Source organism: Oncorhynchus kisutch, linkage group LG6, assembly GCF_002021735.2.
Source record: "Oncorhynchus kisutch isolate 150728-3 linkage group LG6, Okis_V2, whole genome shotgun sequence".
In the NCBI taxonomy this organism is placed as follows: domain Eukaryota; kingdom Metazoa; phylum Chordata; class Actinopteri; order Salmoniformes; family Salmonidae; genus Oncorhynchus; species Oncorhynchus kisutch.
In genome coordinates, this window is record NC_034179.2 from 10,601,321 (window position 1) to 10,618,984 (window position 17,664).

General features: G+C 47.2%; 1 protein-coding gene across 1 annotated transcript in view; it reads right to left on the reverse strand.

Moving 5' to 3' along the window:
• sema4d (sema domain, immunoglobulin domain (Ig), transmembrane domain (TM) and short cytoplasmic domain, (semaphorin) 4D) overlaps positions 1-17,664 on the reverse strand; it is a 91,178-nt gene that overhangs the window by 25,108 nt on the left and 48,406 nt on the right. Inside the window, 7 exon segments of the mRNA XM_031826153.1 lie at positions 2,337-2,488; positions 4,446-4,562; positions 4,855-4,948; positions 6,936-7,034; positions 7,180-7,242; positions 7,331-7,476; positions 12,814-12,950. Of these exon segments, the coding sequence (XP_031682013.1) occupies positions 2,337-2,488; positions 4,446-4,562; positions 4,855-4,948; positions 6,936-7,034; positions 7,180-7,242; positions 7,331-7,476; positions 12,814-12,950 (808 nt within the window).

Genomic DNA, 17,664 nt, shown 5'->3' on the forward strand with positions numbered 1-17,664 from the left:
CGAGAGAGGAGGAGAAGAGGCGAGAGGGAGGGAGCGAGAGAGAGAGAGAGGCGAGAGGAGGGAGCGAGAGAGAGAGAGAGGCGAGAGGGAGGGAGCGAGAGAGAGAGAGAGGCGAGAGGGAGGGAGCGAGAGAGAGAGAGAGGCGAGAGGGAGAGAGCGAGAGAGAAGAGAGGCGAGAGGGAGGGAGCGAGAGAGAGAGAGAGGCGAGAGGGAGGGAGCGAGAGAAAGAGAGAGGCGAGAGGGAGGGAGCGAGAGAGAGAGAGAGGCGAGAGGGAGGGAGCGAGAGAGAGGAGAGAGGCGAGAGGGAGGGAGCGAGAGAGAGAGAGAGAGGCGAGAGGGAGGGAGCGAGAGAGAAGAGAGGAGGCGAGAGGGAGGGAGCGAGAGAGAGAGAGAGAGACGAGAGGGGGGAGCGAGAGAGAGGCGAGAGGGAGGGAGCGAGAGAGAGGCGAGGGAGGGAGGCGAGCGAGAGGAGGCGAGGAGGAGGAGCGAGAGAGAGGCGAGAGGAGGAGCGAGAGAGAGAGGAGGCGAGAGGGAGGGGAGCGAGAGGCGAGAGAGAGAGAGAGGCGAGAGGGAGGGAGCGAGGAGAGAGAGAGGCGATAGGGAGGGAGGCGAGAGAGAGAGAGAGGCGAGAGGGAGGGAGCGAGAGAGAGGAGAGGCGAGAGGGAGGGAGCGAGAGAGAGAGAGAGGCGAGAGGGAGGGAGCGAGAGAGAGAGAGAGGCGAGAGGGAGGGAGCGAGAGAGAGAGAGAGGCGAGAGGGAGGGAGCGAGAGAGAGAGAAGAGGCGAGAGGGAGGGAGCGAGAGAGAGAGAGAGGCGAGAGGGAGGGAGCGAGAGAGAGAGAGGCGAGAGGGAGGGAGCGAGAGAGAGAGAGAGGCGAGAGGGAGGGAGCGAGAGGAGAGAGAGAGGCGAGAGGGAGGGAGGGAGCGAGAGAGAGAGAGGCGAGAGGGAGGAGCAGAGAGAGAGAGGCGAGAGGGAGGGAGCGGAGAGAGAGAGAGGCGAGAGGGAGGGAGCGAGAGAGAGAGAGAGGCGAGAGGGCGGGAGCGAGAGAGAGAGAGGAGGCGAGAGGGAGGGAGCGAGAGAGAGAGAGAGGCGAGAGGGAGGGAGCGAGAGAGAGAGAGAGGCGAGAGGGAGGGAGCGAGAGAGAGAGAGAGGCGAGAGGGAGGGAGCGAGAGAGAGAGAGAGGCGAGAGGGAGGGAGCGAGAGAGAGAGAGAGCGAGAGGGAGGGAGCGAGAGAGAGGCGAGAGGGAGGGAGCGAGAGAGAGGCGAGAGGGAGGGAGCGAGAGAGAGAGGCGAGAGGGAGGGAGCGAGAGAGAGAGAGAGGCGAGAGGGAGGGAGCGAGAGAAGAGAGAGAGGCGAGAGGGAGGGAGCGAGAGAGAGAGAGAGGCAGAGAGGGAGGGAGCGAGAGAGAGAGAGGCGAGAGGGAGGGAGCGAGAGAGAGAGAGAGGCGAGAGGGAGGGAGCGAGAGAGAGAGAGAGGCGAGAGGGAGGGAGCGAGAGAGAGAGAGAGGCGAGAGGGAGCGAGAGAGAGAGAGAGAGGCGAGAGGGGAGCGAGAGAGAGAGAGAGGCGAGAGGGAGGGAGCGAGAGGGAGGGAGCGAGAGGGAGGGAGCGAGAGGGAGGGAGCGAGCGGGAGGGAGCGAGAGGGAGGGAGCGAGCGAGAGGGAGGGAGCGAGAGGGAGGGAGCGAGAGGGAGGGAGCGAGAGGGAGGGAGCGAGAGGGAGGGAGCGAGAGGGAGGGAGCGAGAGGGAGGGAGCGAGAGGGAGGGAGCGAGAGGGAGGGAGCGAGAGGGAGGGAGCGAGAGGGAGGGAGCGAGAGGGAGGGAGCGGAGGGAGGGAGCGAGAGGGAGGGAGCGAGAGGGAGGGAGCGAGAGAGAGGGGAGCGAGAGAGAGGCGAGAGGGAGGGAGCGAGGAGAGAGAGGGAGGGAGCGAGAGAGAGGCGAGAGGGAGGAGCGAGAGAGAGCGAGAGGGAGGGAGCGAGAGAGAGGCGAGAGGGAGGGAGCGAGAGAGAGGCGAGAGGGGAGGGAGCGAGAGAGAGGCGAGAGGGAGGGAGCGAGAGAGAGGCGAGAGGGAGGGAGCGAGAGAGAGGCGAGAGGGAGGGAGCGAGAGAGAGGCGAGAGGGAGGGAGCGAGAGAGAGGCGAGAGGGAGGGAGCGAGAGAGAGGCGAGAGGGAGGGAGCGAGAGAGAGGCGAGAGGGAGGGAGCGAGAGAGAGGCGAGAGGGAGGGAGCGAGAGAGAGGCGAGAGGGAGGGAGCGAGAGAGAGGCGAGAGGGAGCGCGATGAAGCAGAGAACTGCGTGGTAGTGCCAGTGGCAGATGGTTAGCCGTTCCGCTGACGTGTCCTGACCTTACAGACGCGTGCTATCCTGGGGATGAGCAGCTTGCCAAAGAACTCGTACTCCACAGAAACCTCAGTGAAGAAGTAGTAGATCTTATCGTCCTCGCCATCTGCACTGTTCTTCCCCTCTCTGATGACATCAGCAAAAACAAAACTGGGTTCTATGGGGTCGAGAGAGATATTCATGGTCAGTGGTCAATCAGTGGTAAATAAATGGTTTCTCTGCATATTGAAAAAGAGAACACCACAAGTGTTCTACTCCCCTAGCCAGCACCTCTCCTAAACAGGTGTTCTACTCCCCTCAGCCAGCACCTCTGCTAAACAGGTGTTCTACTCCCCTCAGCCAGCAACTCTCCTAAACAGGTGTTCTACTCCCCTCAGCCAGCACCTCTCCTAAACAGGTGTTCTACTCCCCTCAGCCAGCGACTCTCCTAAAACAGGTGTTCTACTCCCCTCAGCCAGCACCTCTCCTAAACAGGTGTTCTACTCCCCTCAGCCAGCACCTCTCCTAAACAGGTGTTCGACTCCCCTCAGCCAGCACCTCTCCTAAACAGGTGTTCTACTCCCCTCAGCCAGCACCTCTCCTAAACAGGTGTTCTACTCCCCTCAGCCAGCACCTCTCCTAAACAGGTGTTCTACTCCGCTAGCCAGCACCTCTCCTAAACAGGTGTTCTACTCCCCTCAGCCAGCACCTCTCCTAAACAGGTGTGTGTTTCTTTCGCCTCCAGATTTGTCTGTATATTTGTCTGTATATTGTGAGTGAGGAAAACTTGAAGGTTGATCAGCTGTTACTTTTTAGAGGATCTTTGATGTAAGCTCCTTAAAACCCTTTACACTCGTGGGAATTGGCCTATATGGGCAGGGCTAAACAGAAAGGTCTCTTACAGAATAAATATGAAAAGTATATGCATAACCATGGTAGCAATTGAAAAAGGGAACCGTTTGGAGATCATGGGAAAATTATTAGACCAAAGTTGAGAACAACAGTTCACCTGACAAGACTGAATCCCAACATTACGATGTTGATTTTATGGGCATTTTACATTTCCTGTACTTTTCATTGCATTTGTGTATAACAGACTCTGAAAATACTCTGGATACATTCAGTAACATGATCAGAATATTCCTGGAAAATGTGGTGCAACATAAGACTAAATAAATGACAAGGTTTTGAGTGAGAGGACTAACTGGTGTCTCCAAGTGGTGTCACACACACACACACCTCCAAAATGTGCTTTCAATGCACTTTTAAGACTCAAAGAAGAGTCTTCAACTGTACGTTTTTGCTCTCCTAGCTATGCCGTCGAGGAACTGACACTAGCACACATGTAGTTGTTTGGACCACATCTCCGCGTCCACCTTCACACAATTACTGTTTAACGCAATCCAAAACGACCCATTAGAAATCTAAATCTGGGTCAGGTGGGCATCATTTGAAAGCTTGTTCTATTGCCAACATGACTAGCTAAGTTATAAAATACGATCTTTTAGGCAACGAGGCAATTCAGAGAGTCCGATTGTAATTTTGGCGTGGATAGAAACGAGTCACGAGTGCATTCAGGTGTGCGTGTTCAACGGTCAATGTTCTTCACAGTAGACAAACAAATAGGCTCGTTCTGTTCAGAACAACCCAGGGTCTGACGCCATGTCATCTTCTAACTGTATATCAAACAGTGATCATAAACGTGGACACTGTATATTAACATGGAAATGTGAAGTGCACATTTGGACTTACAGGTGTTTGAGTTGCTTGTATGACGTCAAAGCAGTATTTATTAAAATCCTCAATGTCTCATCTTTCTAAATACAGAGTCCTCTTCATTTACAGCTTTTCTCTCACTCAGACAACAAAACATTTGCAAAAGTTACTGAATGAGGGCAACCTCTTGTTGCGTGTGGTGCTGAATGGATTTCAGTCAAAACCCCATACAGCTCTGTGAAGTGCAGAGCCTGAACTCTGACCTCATTTATTGCATGTTACTGTACAGCCACTGCGTTCCAATTTAGGTGCCAAATCTGCCATTTTCAACCCGTATACCCGGGTACGAGTGTAAAGGGTTCAAGTGTAGTAACACTGATACGGTCAATTACTTATTTGGAGAGGAGCAGGTATCTTACCGTTCAGCCAAGATGTTGAATACTCTGTCCGCAACAGACTCTGTGAAAGAGAATATCTGGAGATGATCGGCTCACTTCCTAAGAAGTTATACGATGTTCCAGAGTAAAGTTCTCCATCTAAAAAGACAGGAAACAAAACACATAAGATGTATAATAAAGATTTCTTTAATTTAAATTCTCTCTAAACCAGGTTCGGTTGTTTTTCAGGCCTAAATACCTCAAAATACTACAATCAGGATAATGATGTATTTAGGGCTGTGTACCAAAAAAAGCAGTTGATGTAACCTGGGCCTACCACCGATGTAACCTGGGCCTACCACCGATGTAACCTGGGCCTACCACCGATGTAACCTGGGCCTACCACCGATGTAACCTGGGCCTACCACCGATGTAACCTGGGCCTACTTACCAACCATGACTGTTGTGAAGCTCTGAGATGGGTCAAAGGAACATTTCCCTCTCCCGTCCTCCGCTGGACCCTCCAGACTGAAATCCTTTAGGGACTGATGAGAGCACAATTATGATTATTACACAGTAATGATTACTACTTACTGTGAAGTAAAAGTTGAACTTCGACGTGGTGTGGACATTAAAAGATACTAAAAATCTATTAAATTCCTTTCATTTTTACCTCAAAATAAAATACAATGTAAAATAAAGAGGCGTCTGTCGCCAGTGATCCAGAGGTGGCAGGTAGCCTAGCGGTTAAGAGCTTTGGGACGAAAGGTCGCTAGTTCAAATATATATTTTGGCACCTGGTCAATCCAGGGATTTGAACTAGCGACCTTTCGTCCCAAAGCTGTGTGTGTGACACACACACACACACACACACAGGGGCAAAAAATTATTTAGTCAGCCACCAATTGTGCAAGTTCTCCCACTTAAAAAGATGAGAGAGGCCTGTAATTTTCATCATAGGTACACTTCAACTATGACAGACAAAATTAGAAGAAAAAAAAAATCCTGAAAATCACAATGTAGGATTTGTAATGAATTTATTTGCAAATTATGGTGGAAAATAAGTATTTGGTCACCTACAAACAAGCAAGATTTCTGGCTCTCACAGACCTGTAACTTCTTCTTTAAGAGGCTCCTCTGTCCTCCACTCGTTACCTGTATTAATGGCACCTGTTTGAACTTGTTATCAGTATAAAAGACACCTGTCCACAACCTCAAACAGTCACACTCCAAACTCCACTATGGCCAAGACCAAAGAGCTGTCAAAGGACACCAGAAACAAAATTGTAGACCTGCACCAGGCTGGGAAGACTGAATCTGCAATAGGTAAGCAGCTTGGTTTGAAGAAATCAACTGTGGGAGCAATTATTAGGAAATGGAAGACATACAAGACCACTGATAATCTCCCCCGATCTGGGGCTCCACGCAAGATCTCACCCCGTGGGGTCAAAATGATCACAAGAACGGTGAGCAAAAATCCCAGAACCACACGGGGGGACCTTGTGAATGACCAAAGTAACAAAGCCTACCATCAGTAACACACTACACCGCCAGTGACTCAAATCCTGCAGTGCAGACATGTCCAGGCCCATCTGAAGTTTGCTAGAGAGCATTTGGATGATCCAGAAGAAGATTGGGAGAATGTCATATGGTCAGATGAAACCAAAATATAACGTTTTGGTAAAAACTCAACTCGTCGTGTTTGGAGGACAAAGAATGCTAAGTTGCATCCAAAGAACACCATACCTACTGTGAAGCATGGGGGTGGAAACATCATGCTTTGGGGCTGTTTTTCTGCAAAGGGACCAGGACGACTGATCCGTGTAAAGGAAAGAATAAATGGGTCATGTATCGTGAGATTTTGATTGAAAACCGCCTTCCATCAGCAAGGGCGTTGAAGATGAAACGTGGCTGGGTCTTTCAGCATGACAATGATCCCAGACAAACCACCCGGGCAATGATGGAGTGGCTTAGTAAGAAGCATTAAGGTCCTGGAGTGGCCTAGCCAGTCTCCAGATCTCAACCCCATAGAAAATATTTGGAGGGAGTTGAAAGTCCGTGTTGCCCAGCAACAGCCCCAAAACATCACTGCTCTAGAGGAGATCTGCATGGAGGAAGGGGCCAAAATACCAGCAACAGTGTGTGAAAACCTTGAAGACTTACAGAAAACATTTGACCTCTGTCATTGCCAACAAAGGGTATATAACAAAGTATTGAGATAAATAAGTATTTGGTCAATAACATAAGTTTTCCACCATCATTTACAAATTAATGAATTAAAAATCCTACAATGTGATTTTCTGGATTTTGTTTCTCATTTTGTCTGTCATAGTTGAAGTGTACCTATGATGAAAATTACAGGCCTCTCTCATCTTTTTAAGTGGGAGAACTTGCACAATTGGTGGCTGACTAAATACTTTTTTGCCCCACTGTATATGTCGATGTTCCCTTGAGCAAGGCATTGCTCCTGTAAGTCACTCTGGCTAAGAGAGTGTCAACTAAATGACTAACATGTAAACGTAATCCACTTACTAGGTAGTGACAGACGGGCTGAAAGGCATGTGTCCCACAGACATACAGTCGCTTGTCGTCCAACACTTGTAACACCCGGATGTAGTTTAGACAGTCTGTCTGTAAAACACATCAAAGACACATTTACACCTGGCTGACAGAGATACCCCAAATAAAAACAACATGGAGATACTGGAGAGCAGAGACATGGCTTCCTTTCACAACAGATCTGAAGTCAGGCGTTTGATAGAAAAAGCAGATGTACCTCTTTAGATTTTCCTTTTACGATGCACATCGTCATGTGGTTTTCCGGGACCTTCCATTGAACCTACAGGGGAACCATTTAAATAGAACAATTATTTAAAAAGGTCAACTGTAAAGTTGAGACCTTTTGAAATGATAAAACCTTTCTGTACCTTGTTGTTCTTGATTGACACATTGGTCATGCGGAGTTCAAAGATGGCCTCCCTCGCTCCCACGTACAGCACATCCTTATCCTCACTCAACAACAGAGTGGAATAGTTGAAGATGCCGGGCTCAGAAAACTCCACCAACTTGAGCTCTGTTGATAAACAAGACGCACATATTTTAAACATTGTCCAATGCCAACACCCATGACTGAGTCTAGGTTAAAAGTCAAGTCAAGCAATTTCCCAAAGTTACTGAAAAAAAGCAACTCATGATTTCCTTATTGCTTATCTACAAATTCCACAGTGCAGGATGAATAGGTCTAGTGTTCCTCTCAGACATAATAATGGGCCAGTCCAGTGTAGATATGTTTAGGGGATATAAACCAGTCTCCTTTGTGCATCTCTGCGAGTGCCTATCACTAATGGCTACTCAGAATGCTTTGTGTGAGTGTGGTGATTGATGGGGAAGCTGGCAGTAGTTTGCATTAGGTAGTGACTGGCAGCGCCGACAACAGGTGTGAGAGGGCACAGGTTTCCAGCCACCTGCCCGGGCAGAAACACTCTCTCAGACGCTGAAAGACAACACTGACTGGCTGTAGGGAAGGGATCCATTTTGTTTGGAGTGAGTATCAATTTATTGCATTGAGCCATCATGACATAATTAGTTATTCAAGAGCTTTAAGTTCCTCGGTGTCCCCATCACTATAGATCGATCATGATCCAAACACACCGACACATTAGTGAAGAGGGAACGACAGCACCTCTTCCCCTTGACGAGGCTGAAAAGATTAATCATGGGCACTCAGATCCTCAAAAAGTTATACAGCTGCATAATTGAGAGCATCTTGACTGGCTGCATCACCGCTTGGTACATCAACTGCAAGGTGCTACAGAGGGTGGGGAGTACGGCCCAGTACATCACTGCTCTCCAGGACCTCTTTATAGCAGGCGGTGTCAGACGAAGGCCCAGAAAATTGTCAAAGACTTCATCCACCCATAGCATGTACCAGTGCACCAAGTCTGGAACCAACAAGCCATACGACTGAGAACAAGACCACTAAACAGCTAATCAAATGGCTACCCGGACTAGGACTGACCCTTCTTTGCGCACACACAGCTGCTACTGTCTATGATCTATAATGTTGCCTAGTCACATAATCCGTACCTATATGTACATAGCCACCTCAATTATGTCAAACCCCTGCACATCGACTCGGTACTGGTACTCCCTGTACATATAGCCACGTATGTCTGTCTGGCCACCTCATTACCTGGTACTCCCTGTACATATAGCCACGTATGTCTGTCTGGCCACGTCATTACCTGGTACTCCCTGTACATATAGCCACGTATGTCTATCTGGCCACGTCATTACCTGGTACTCCTTGTATATATAGGAGACATACATACATACATATATATATATATATATATATATATATATATATATATTAGTCATGTTTATACCTGGTACTCCCTGTATATATAGCCACGTCATTACCTGTATATACAGCCATGTCATTACCTGGTACTCCCTGTATATATAGCCACATTATTACCTGTATATATAGCCAAGTCATTACCTGTATATATAGTCACGTCATTACCTGGTACTCCCTGTATATTGCCACGTCATTACCTGGTACTCCCTGTATATTGCCACGTCATTACCTGGTACTCCCTGTATATATATCCAGATTACATGTATATGTAGCCACGTCATTACCTGTATATATAGCCACGTCATTACCTGTATATATAGCCACGTCATTACCTGTATATATAGCCACGTCATTACCTGTATATATAGCCACGTCATTACCTGTATATATAGCCACGTCATTACTTGTATATATAGCCACGTCATTACCTGTATATATAGCCACGTCATTACCTGTATATATAGCCACGTCATTACCTGTATATATAGCCACGTCATTACCTGTATATATAGCCACGTCATTACCTGTATATATAGCCACGTCATTACCTGGTACTCCCTGTATATATAGCCACGTCATTACCTGTATAGCCACGTCATTACCTGTATATATAGCCACGTCATTACCTGTATATATAGCCACGTCATTACATGTATATATAGCCACGTCATTACCTGTATATATAGCCACGTCATTACCTGTATATATAGCCACGTCATTACCTGTATATAGCCACGTCATTACCTGTATATATAGCCACGTCATTACCTGTATATATAGCCACGTCATTACCTGGTACTCCCTGTATATATAGCCACGTCATTACCCGGTACTACCTGTATATATAGTCACGTCATTACCTGTATATATAGCCACGTCATTACCTGGTACTCCCTGTATATATAGCCACGTCATTACCCGGTACTCCCTGTATATATATAGCCACGTCATTACCCGGTACTCCCTGTATATATAGCCACGTCATTACCCGGTACTCCCTGTATATATAGCCACGTCATTACCCGGTACTCCCTGTATATATAGCCACGTCATTACCCGGTACTCCCTGTATATATAGCCACGTCATTACCTGTATATATAGCCACGTCATTACCCGGTACTCCCTGTATATATATAGCCACGTCATTACCCGGTACTCCCTGTATATATATAGCCACGTCATTACCTGGTACTCCCTGTATATATAGCCACGTCATTACCTGTATATATAGCCACATCATTACCTGTATCTATAGCCACGTCATTACCTGTATATATAGCCACGTCATTACCTGGTAGTCCCTGTATATATAGCCACGTCATTACCTGTATATATAGCCACATCATTACCTGGTACTCCCTGTATATATAGCCACGTCATTACCTGTATATGTAGCCACGTCATTACCCGGTACTCCCTGTATATATATAGCCACGTCATTACCTATATATATAGCCACGTCATTACCTGTATATGTAGCCACGTCATTACCTATATATATAGCCACGTCATTACCTGTATATGTAGCCACGTCATTACCTATATATATAGCCACGTCATTACCTGTATATATAGCCACGTCATTACCTGTATATATAGCCACGTCATTACCTGTATATATAGCCACGTCATTACCCGGTACTCCCTGTATATATAGCCACGTCATTACCCGGTACTCCCTGTATATAGCCATGGTATTACCTGGTACTCCCTGTATATAGCCATGGTATTACCTGGTACTCCCTGTATATAGCCATGGTATTACCTGGTACTCCCTGTATATATAGCCATGGTATTACCTGGTACTCCCTGTATATATAGCCACGGTATTACCTGGTACTTCCTGTTTATAGCCACGTCATTACCCGGTACTCCCTGTATATATAGCCATGGTATTACCTGGTACTTCCTGTATATAGCCACGTCATTACCCGGTACTCCCTGTATATATAGCCATGGTATTACCTGGTATTCCCTGTATATATAGCCATGGTATTACCTGGTACTTCCTGTTTATAGCCACGTCATTACCCGGTACTCCCTGTATATATAGCCATGGTATTACCTGGTACTTCCTGTATATAGCCACATCATTACCCGGTACTCCCTGTATATATAGCCATGGTATTACCTGGTACTTCCTGTATATAGCCATGGTATTACCTGGTACTTCCTGTATATAGCCATGGTATTACCTGGTACTTCCTGTATATATAGCCATGTTATTTTTACCCGTTGTTGTTATTCCTCGTATCACCATTTTATTTTGTATTTTTAACTCTGCGCTGTTGGAAAAGGACCCGTCAGGAAGCATTTCACGGTTAGTTTACTCCGGTTGTTTACGAAGCATGTGATAAATAAAATGCAATTTGATTACTGGAGCTATTTATGTCAATAGCAGCATACAAACTGTTACTCAACTTCCTCCCCCCTTCAAGAAACACAGCATGAAAGGCTGAGAAGAGACTCAATGGAGACTGATGTTTTTAAAATGGTGAACCCTGGGTGAATGTTTGAGACTTTTAGAAGAAAATTACCTACCGTCATCTTTCCAGTAAATCCTTTCTCAATTGGTTCTATTGTACCGGGAATACTTGACCCAGGTCTGCTGCAGTGTGAGTGTCTGTGAGGGAAAGTGACCCAGGTCTGCTGCAGTGTGAGTGTCTGTGAGGGAAAGTGACCCAGGTCTGCTGCAGTGTGAGTGTCTGTGAGGGAAAGTGACCCAGGTCTGCTGCAGTGTGAGTGTCTGTGAGGGAAAGTGACCCAGGTCTGCTGCAGTGTGAGTGTCTGTGAGGGAAAGTGACCCAGGTCTGCTGCAGTGTGAGTGTCTGTGAGGGAAAGTGACCCAGGTCTGCTGCAGTGTGAGTGTCTGTGAGGGAAAGTGACCCAGGTCTGCTGCAGTGTGAGTGTCTGTGAGGGAAAGTGACCCAGGTCTGCTGCAGTGTGAGTGTCTGTGAGGGAAAGTGACCCAGGTCTGCTGCAGTGTGAGTGTCTGTGAGGGAAAGTGACCCAGGTCTGCTGCAGTGTGAGTGTCTGTGAGGGAAAGTGACCCAGGTCTGCTGCAGTGTGAGTGTCTGTGAGGGAAAGTGACCCAGGTCTGCTGCAGTGTGAGTGTCTGTGAGGGAAAGTGACCCAGGTCTGCTGCAGTGTGAGTGTCTGTGAGGGAAAGTGACCCAGGTCTGCTGCAGTGTGAGTGTCTGTGAGGGAAAGTGACCCAGGTCTGCTGCAGTGTGAGTGTCTGTGAGGGAAAGTGACCCAGGTCTGCTGCAGTGTGAGTGTCTGTGAGGGAAAGTGACCCAGGTCTGCTGCAGTGTGAGTGTCTGTGAGGGAAAGTGACCCAGGTCTGCTGCAGTGTGAGTGTCTGTGAGGGAAAGTGACCCAGGTCTGCTGCAGTGTGAGTGTCTGTGAGGGAAAGTGACCCAGGTCTGCTGCAGTGTGAGTGTCTGTCGGTGAAAGTTTCCCAGGTCTGCTGCAGTGTGAGTGTCTGTCGGTGAAAGTGACCCAGGTCTGCTGCAGTGTGAGTGTCTGTGAGGGAAAGTGACCCAGGTCTGCTGCAGTGTGAGTGTCTGTGAGGGAAAGTGACCCAGGTCTGCTGCAGTGTGAGTGTCTGTGAGGGAAAGTGACCCAGGTCTGCTGCAGTGTGAGTGTCTGTGAGGGAAAGTGACCCAGGTCTGCTGCAGTGTGAGTGTCTGTGAGGGAAAGTGACCCAGGTCTGCTGCAGTGTGAGTGTCTGTGAGGGAAAGTGACCCAGGTCTGCTGCAGTGTGAGTGTCTGTGAGGGAAAGTGACCCAGGTCTGCTGCAGTGTGAGTGTCTGTGAGGGAAAGTGACCCAGGTCTGCTGCAGTGTGAGTGTCTGTGAGGGAAAGTGACCCAGGTCTGCTGCAGTGTGAGTGTCTGTGAGGGAAAGTGACCCAGGTCTGCTGCAGTGTGAGTGTCTGTGAGGGAAAGTGACCCAGGTCTGCTGCAGTGTGAGTGTCTGAGGGAAAGTGACCCAGGTCTGCTGCAGTGTGAGTGTCTGTGGGAATTTGCTGATCATGTTATCATACCTTCGTGTTTCCAGGAGGTCCGGGGAATGCTGTGGGGTCCGTGTGTAGAAACCTCAAGGAGTAGACCCAAGAACACACCTAGAACTCCGAACACCATGTTGGATTCCGGGAGCAGCTTCGGAACCGTGAAGTTTCCTCTGATGACAACAAAATACAAGAACGTTGATTTAATACACAGGTCTCTTCTAAAAGGAGGTAGGTAAAAGAGACTAAAGACTAGCCATGTTCTGCTCAGACAAACAGATATACACTGCTCAAAAAAAATAAAAGGGAACACTAAAATAACACATCCTAGATCTGAATGGATGAAATATTCTTATTGATGAGGTGGCGGATGGTCTCCTGAGGGATCTCCTCCCAGACCCGGACTAAAGCATCCGCCAACTCCTGGACAGTCTGTGGTGCAACTGGCGGTGGATGGAGCGAGACATGATGTTCCAGATGTGCTCAATTGGATTGCTCTGGACACTACGCTGACAGACACAGCAAACCTTCTTGCCACAGCTCGCATTGATGTGCCATCCTGGATGAGCTGCACTACCTGAGCCACTTGTGTGGGTTGTAGACTCCGTCTCATGCTACCACTAGAGTGAAAGCACCGCCAGCATTCAAAAGTGACCAAAACATCAGCCAGGAAGCATAGGAACTGAGAAGTGGTCTGTGGTTATCACCTGCAGAACCATTCCTTTATTGGGGGTGTCTTGCTAATTGCCTATAATTTCCACCTGTTGTCTATTCCATTTGCACAACAGCATGTGAAATGTATTGTCAATCAGTGTTGCTTCCTAAGTGGACAGTTTGATTTCACAGAAGTGTGATTGACTTGGAGTTACATTGTGTTGTTTAAGTGTTCCCTTTATTTTTTTGAGCAGTGTATTAATCAGCAGCAGAGAGACAGCCGTTAACACAGTAAACCCACTTCCTTTCAGAGATGGCGTCTACGACCGCATCATCCTCTTTTTAGCTCACTTGTTAACTAGACACATGCACAAAGAAACTGCCACACACAAAACAAATGATAGAGCACGTTAAAAAACCATTATAACCTTGTAGTTTGTGGCCCTGTGACTGAAACAGTCAACACTCCGCGTCTGTGGATAGACACATGAACAGACATTCTGAGACCCCTTGGACTTGTTTACGCATGTACACAGCAGAACCGATTCCTGTCCTGTATTCTAATGTACTCAAAATCACAACCAAGTGTGGCACTTTGTCATCAGTAAATATATTGTAATACTCTGAGGCCCGAGGGGGTGCTGTTGGCCAGAGGGGGTGCTGTTGACCTGAGGGGGTGTGTGACTGTCACAAGAGCACACTAGAACAGCTACTATACATGTGCTTTTTCTTATGGCTCAAGTAACTGTTACTCCTCTCAAAACAGAACACCACATTCACACTATTTCACATTGCCAACCCAAGACATTTCACAGCATCTCTCAACTCACATCAACTATGTAAATGACAGACCTGCAATCAAAGGACCAGCCTCTAATGACAACAGCTGTGTAGCCTGTGTTTGTGTAAAGTACAAGACCGCAGGCGTTGAGTTCAGGTAGGGTGCGGGAGGGAGAGCATGTGATGACAGGGCCCTGAACTAACTTGATGGGAGTCGCTCAGTCTGACAGAGAGAGGGGGACCATGTGCTCTTCATTTAACATGACAGCCATGCTCTGCTCCTCTTAGGCTGGGTCATGTTCATTAGGGCACACTAACCTTTTATTCATTTTTTGAAAGGCGGATCTCTTCTCGTCCGTAAAGGGCTTTACATGACAACCTTCCCAGCAGCATTACAGATTATAGAAAACATGTAATCCGATTTTACTGTCATTTCTATGCACTAATTCACAGCAGCATTATGTTACTCTGCCATTAAACGTCCGTTTCCTGACACCACCACTGACGGATCTGATAAGAAACCAATTACAAAGATTTTTGTCTGTTGAAAAAAAGACAATAAGATCCTACAACAACCCATATATATCTATGACTTTGGAAGGCCTACCGATTTCCCCAAATATCCCTCAGGCAGAGAGAGGAAGGAACGCCCTGGATGGTGCAACTGGCAAACACCTCTGACAGAATCAGGGTTCTCTGTCTATCATCCAACTGGATTAGAACACCCATAAACCCCCCCCAAAAGGATAATTAGGTCAAACCAGGAACTGCAACAAAAAAAAAAAATGCAGAAGATGTTGATGCTTGTCAACCTAGCTTGAGTTGCCCGTTACATTATATAAAATATTTGTCAGATACAGTGACAATGTTTTTAGATTACAATTTCTCTCCCAAAACAGTAGGTTTATGCATTTCTAGGTCAAACTGAGTCAGCTCAAACCAGAGAAAAGCTCATAAACCTGTGAAATATTTGAGCCCTTAAAGCCTAACTGAAATATGAAAATACATTAATCTAAATGTGCTTATTCTATCCTAGTTGTAAGATTATAATACTCTTAGTCAAATAGTTTGCACCTAAACTATGGAGGCAGTGACATACTGTAATAGGACATTTGATCAAATCAAAATAAATTCTTCCTAATGTGGCTGCATGGAAGATTAAAATCAGTTGCTTGTACCTTTGTAAATGTTATTCAGATTTAAAGGGTAGGATGCATGAGTTTTTATTCCCCAAAGTAACAGCAGTGTAGTCAAAGACCGTTGTCGTCACAATCTGGTTGCCTATAACTACAAAGTTAAAATGTTTAAGACATATTTATTAACTTATTTCCAGATATCTGCTACCCACGACATTTCTCAACTTCATATGGAGAATCTGCTCTGTGTTAAGCTAGCTCGAGCTGGCTAACGTTAGCCACTAGCCATGCAGACCGAGTGCTGGCAGTGGTGAGCAGCAATCCACCAATCACAATGGTGTGATGTAAACAGATCAGATTCTCCACAAGTGGGGGCATGATCCTGCTCGGCTTCTCCAGTGCAGGTAGCTCTGCCTTCTCCTGCACCACCGGGGGGCTTGCTTCTGTATTTCCTGCACCACCGGGGGGGGGGGGGGGGGGGGGGGCTTGCTTCTGCACTTCCTTCTTGCTTCTGGCTCAAAAAGAAGTGGAAAATCATTCCTGCCTGCTCTAATTGTTTAGTACCTTGTCTGTCTCTCAACTTTATAGTAGCAGTAAAAAGTTGCCACCTACTCAAGCATTCATTTTTTACAATTTTCTGCATTGTAGAATAGTAGTGCACACATCAAAACTATGAAAACACATATGGAATCATGTAGTAACCAAGTGCAGAGCACTTGTTGGCTGCTTTTCCTTCACTGCGGTCCAACTCATCCCAAACCATCTCAATTGGGTTGAGGTCGGGTGATTGTGGAGGCCAGGTCATCTGATGCAGCACTCCATCACTCTCCTTCTTGGTCAAGTAGCTCTTACACAGCCTGGAGGTGTGTGTTTGTCCTGTTGAAAAACTAAATGACAGTGGGACAAAGTTCAAACCAGATGGGATGGCTTATAGCTGCAGAATGCTATGGTAGCCATGCTTGTTAAGTGTGCCTTGAATTCTAAATAAATCAGTGTCACCAGAATAAGCACCCACACACCATCCCACCTCCATGCTACACGATGGGAACCACACATGCGGAGATCATCCAATCACGTACTCTGTGTCTGACAAAGACACAGCGGTCGGAACCAAAAATCTCAAATTTGGATCAATCAGACCAAAGGACAGATTTCCACCGGTTTAATGTCCATTGCCAGCATTTCTTGGCCCAAGCAAGTCTCTTCTTATTGTTGGTGTCCTTTAGTAGTGGTTTCTTTGCAGCAGTTCGACCACAAAGGCCTGAATCATACAGTCTCTTCTGAACAGTTAATGTTGAGATGTGTGTTAAATGAACTCAAGCATTTGTTTGGACTACACTTTGAGGTGCAGTTAACTCTAATGGACTTATCTTCTGCAGCAGAGGTGACCCTGGGTCTTCCTTTCCTGGGGCGGTCCTCACGAGAGCCTGGTAACTCTGGGTCTTCCTTTCCTGGGGCGGTCCTCATGAGAGCCAGGTAACTCTGGGTCTTCCTTTCCTGGGGCGGTCCTCATGAGAGCCAGGTAACTCTGGGTCTTCCTTTCCTGGGGCGGTCCTCACGAGAGCCAGGTAACTCTGGGTCTTCCTTTCCTGGGGCGGTCCTCACGAGAGCCAGGTGACCCTGGGTCTTCCTTTCCTGGGGCGGTCCTCATGAGAGCCAGGTAACTCTGGGTCTTCCTTTCCTGGGGCGGTCCTCACGAGAGCCAGGTGACCCTGGGTCTTCCTTTCCTGGGGCGGTCCTCATGAGAGCCAGGTAACTCTGGGTCTTCCTTTCCTGGGGCGGTCCTCACGAGAGCCAGGTGACCCTGGGTCTTCCTTTCCTGGGGCGGTCCTCACGAGAGCCAGTTTCATCATAGTGCTTGATGATTTTTGCGACTGCACTTTTCCTGACTGACTAATCTTCATGTCTTGAAGTAATGATAAACTGTCATTTCTCTTTGCTTATTTGAGCTGTTCTTGCCATAATATGGACTTCGTTTTTTTACCAAATACAGCCATCTTCTGTATACCACCCCTACCTTGTCACAACACTACTGATTGGCTCAAATGCATCAAGGAAAGAAATTCCACAAATTAACTTTTAACAAAGCCAACCTGTTAATTGATATGCATTCCAGGTGACTACCTCAAGCTGGTTAAGAGAATGCCAAGAGTGTGCAAAGCTGTCATAAAGGCAAAAGGGTGGCTACTTTGAAGAATCTCAAATATAAAAATATATTTTGATTTGTTTAACATTTTCTTGGTTACTACATGATTCCATATGTGTTATTTCATAGTTTTGATGTCTTCACTATTATTATACAATGTAGAAAATAGTA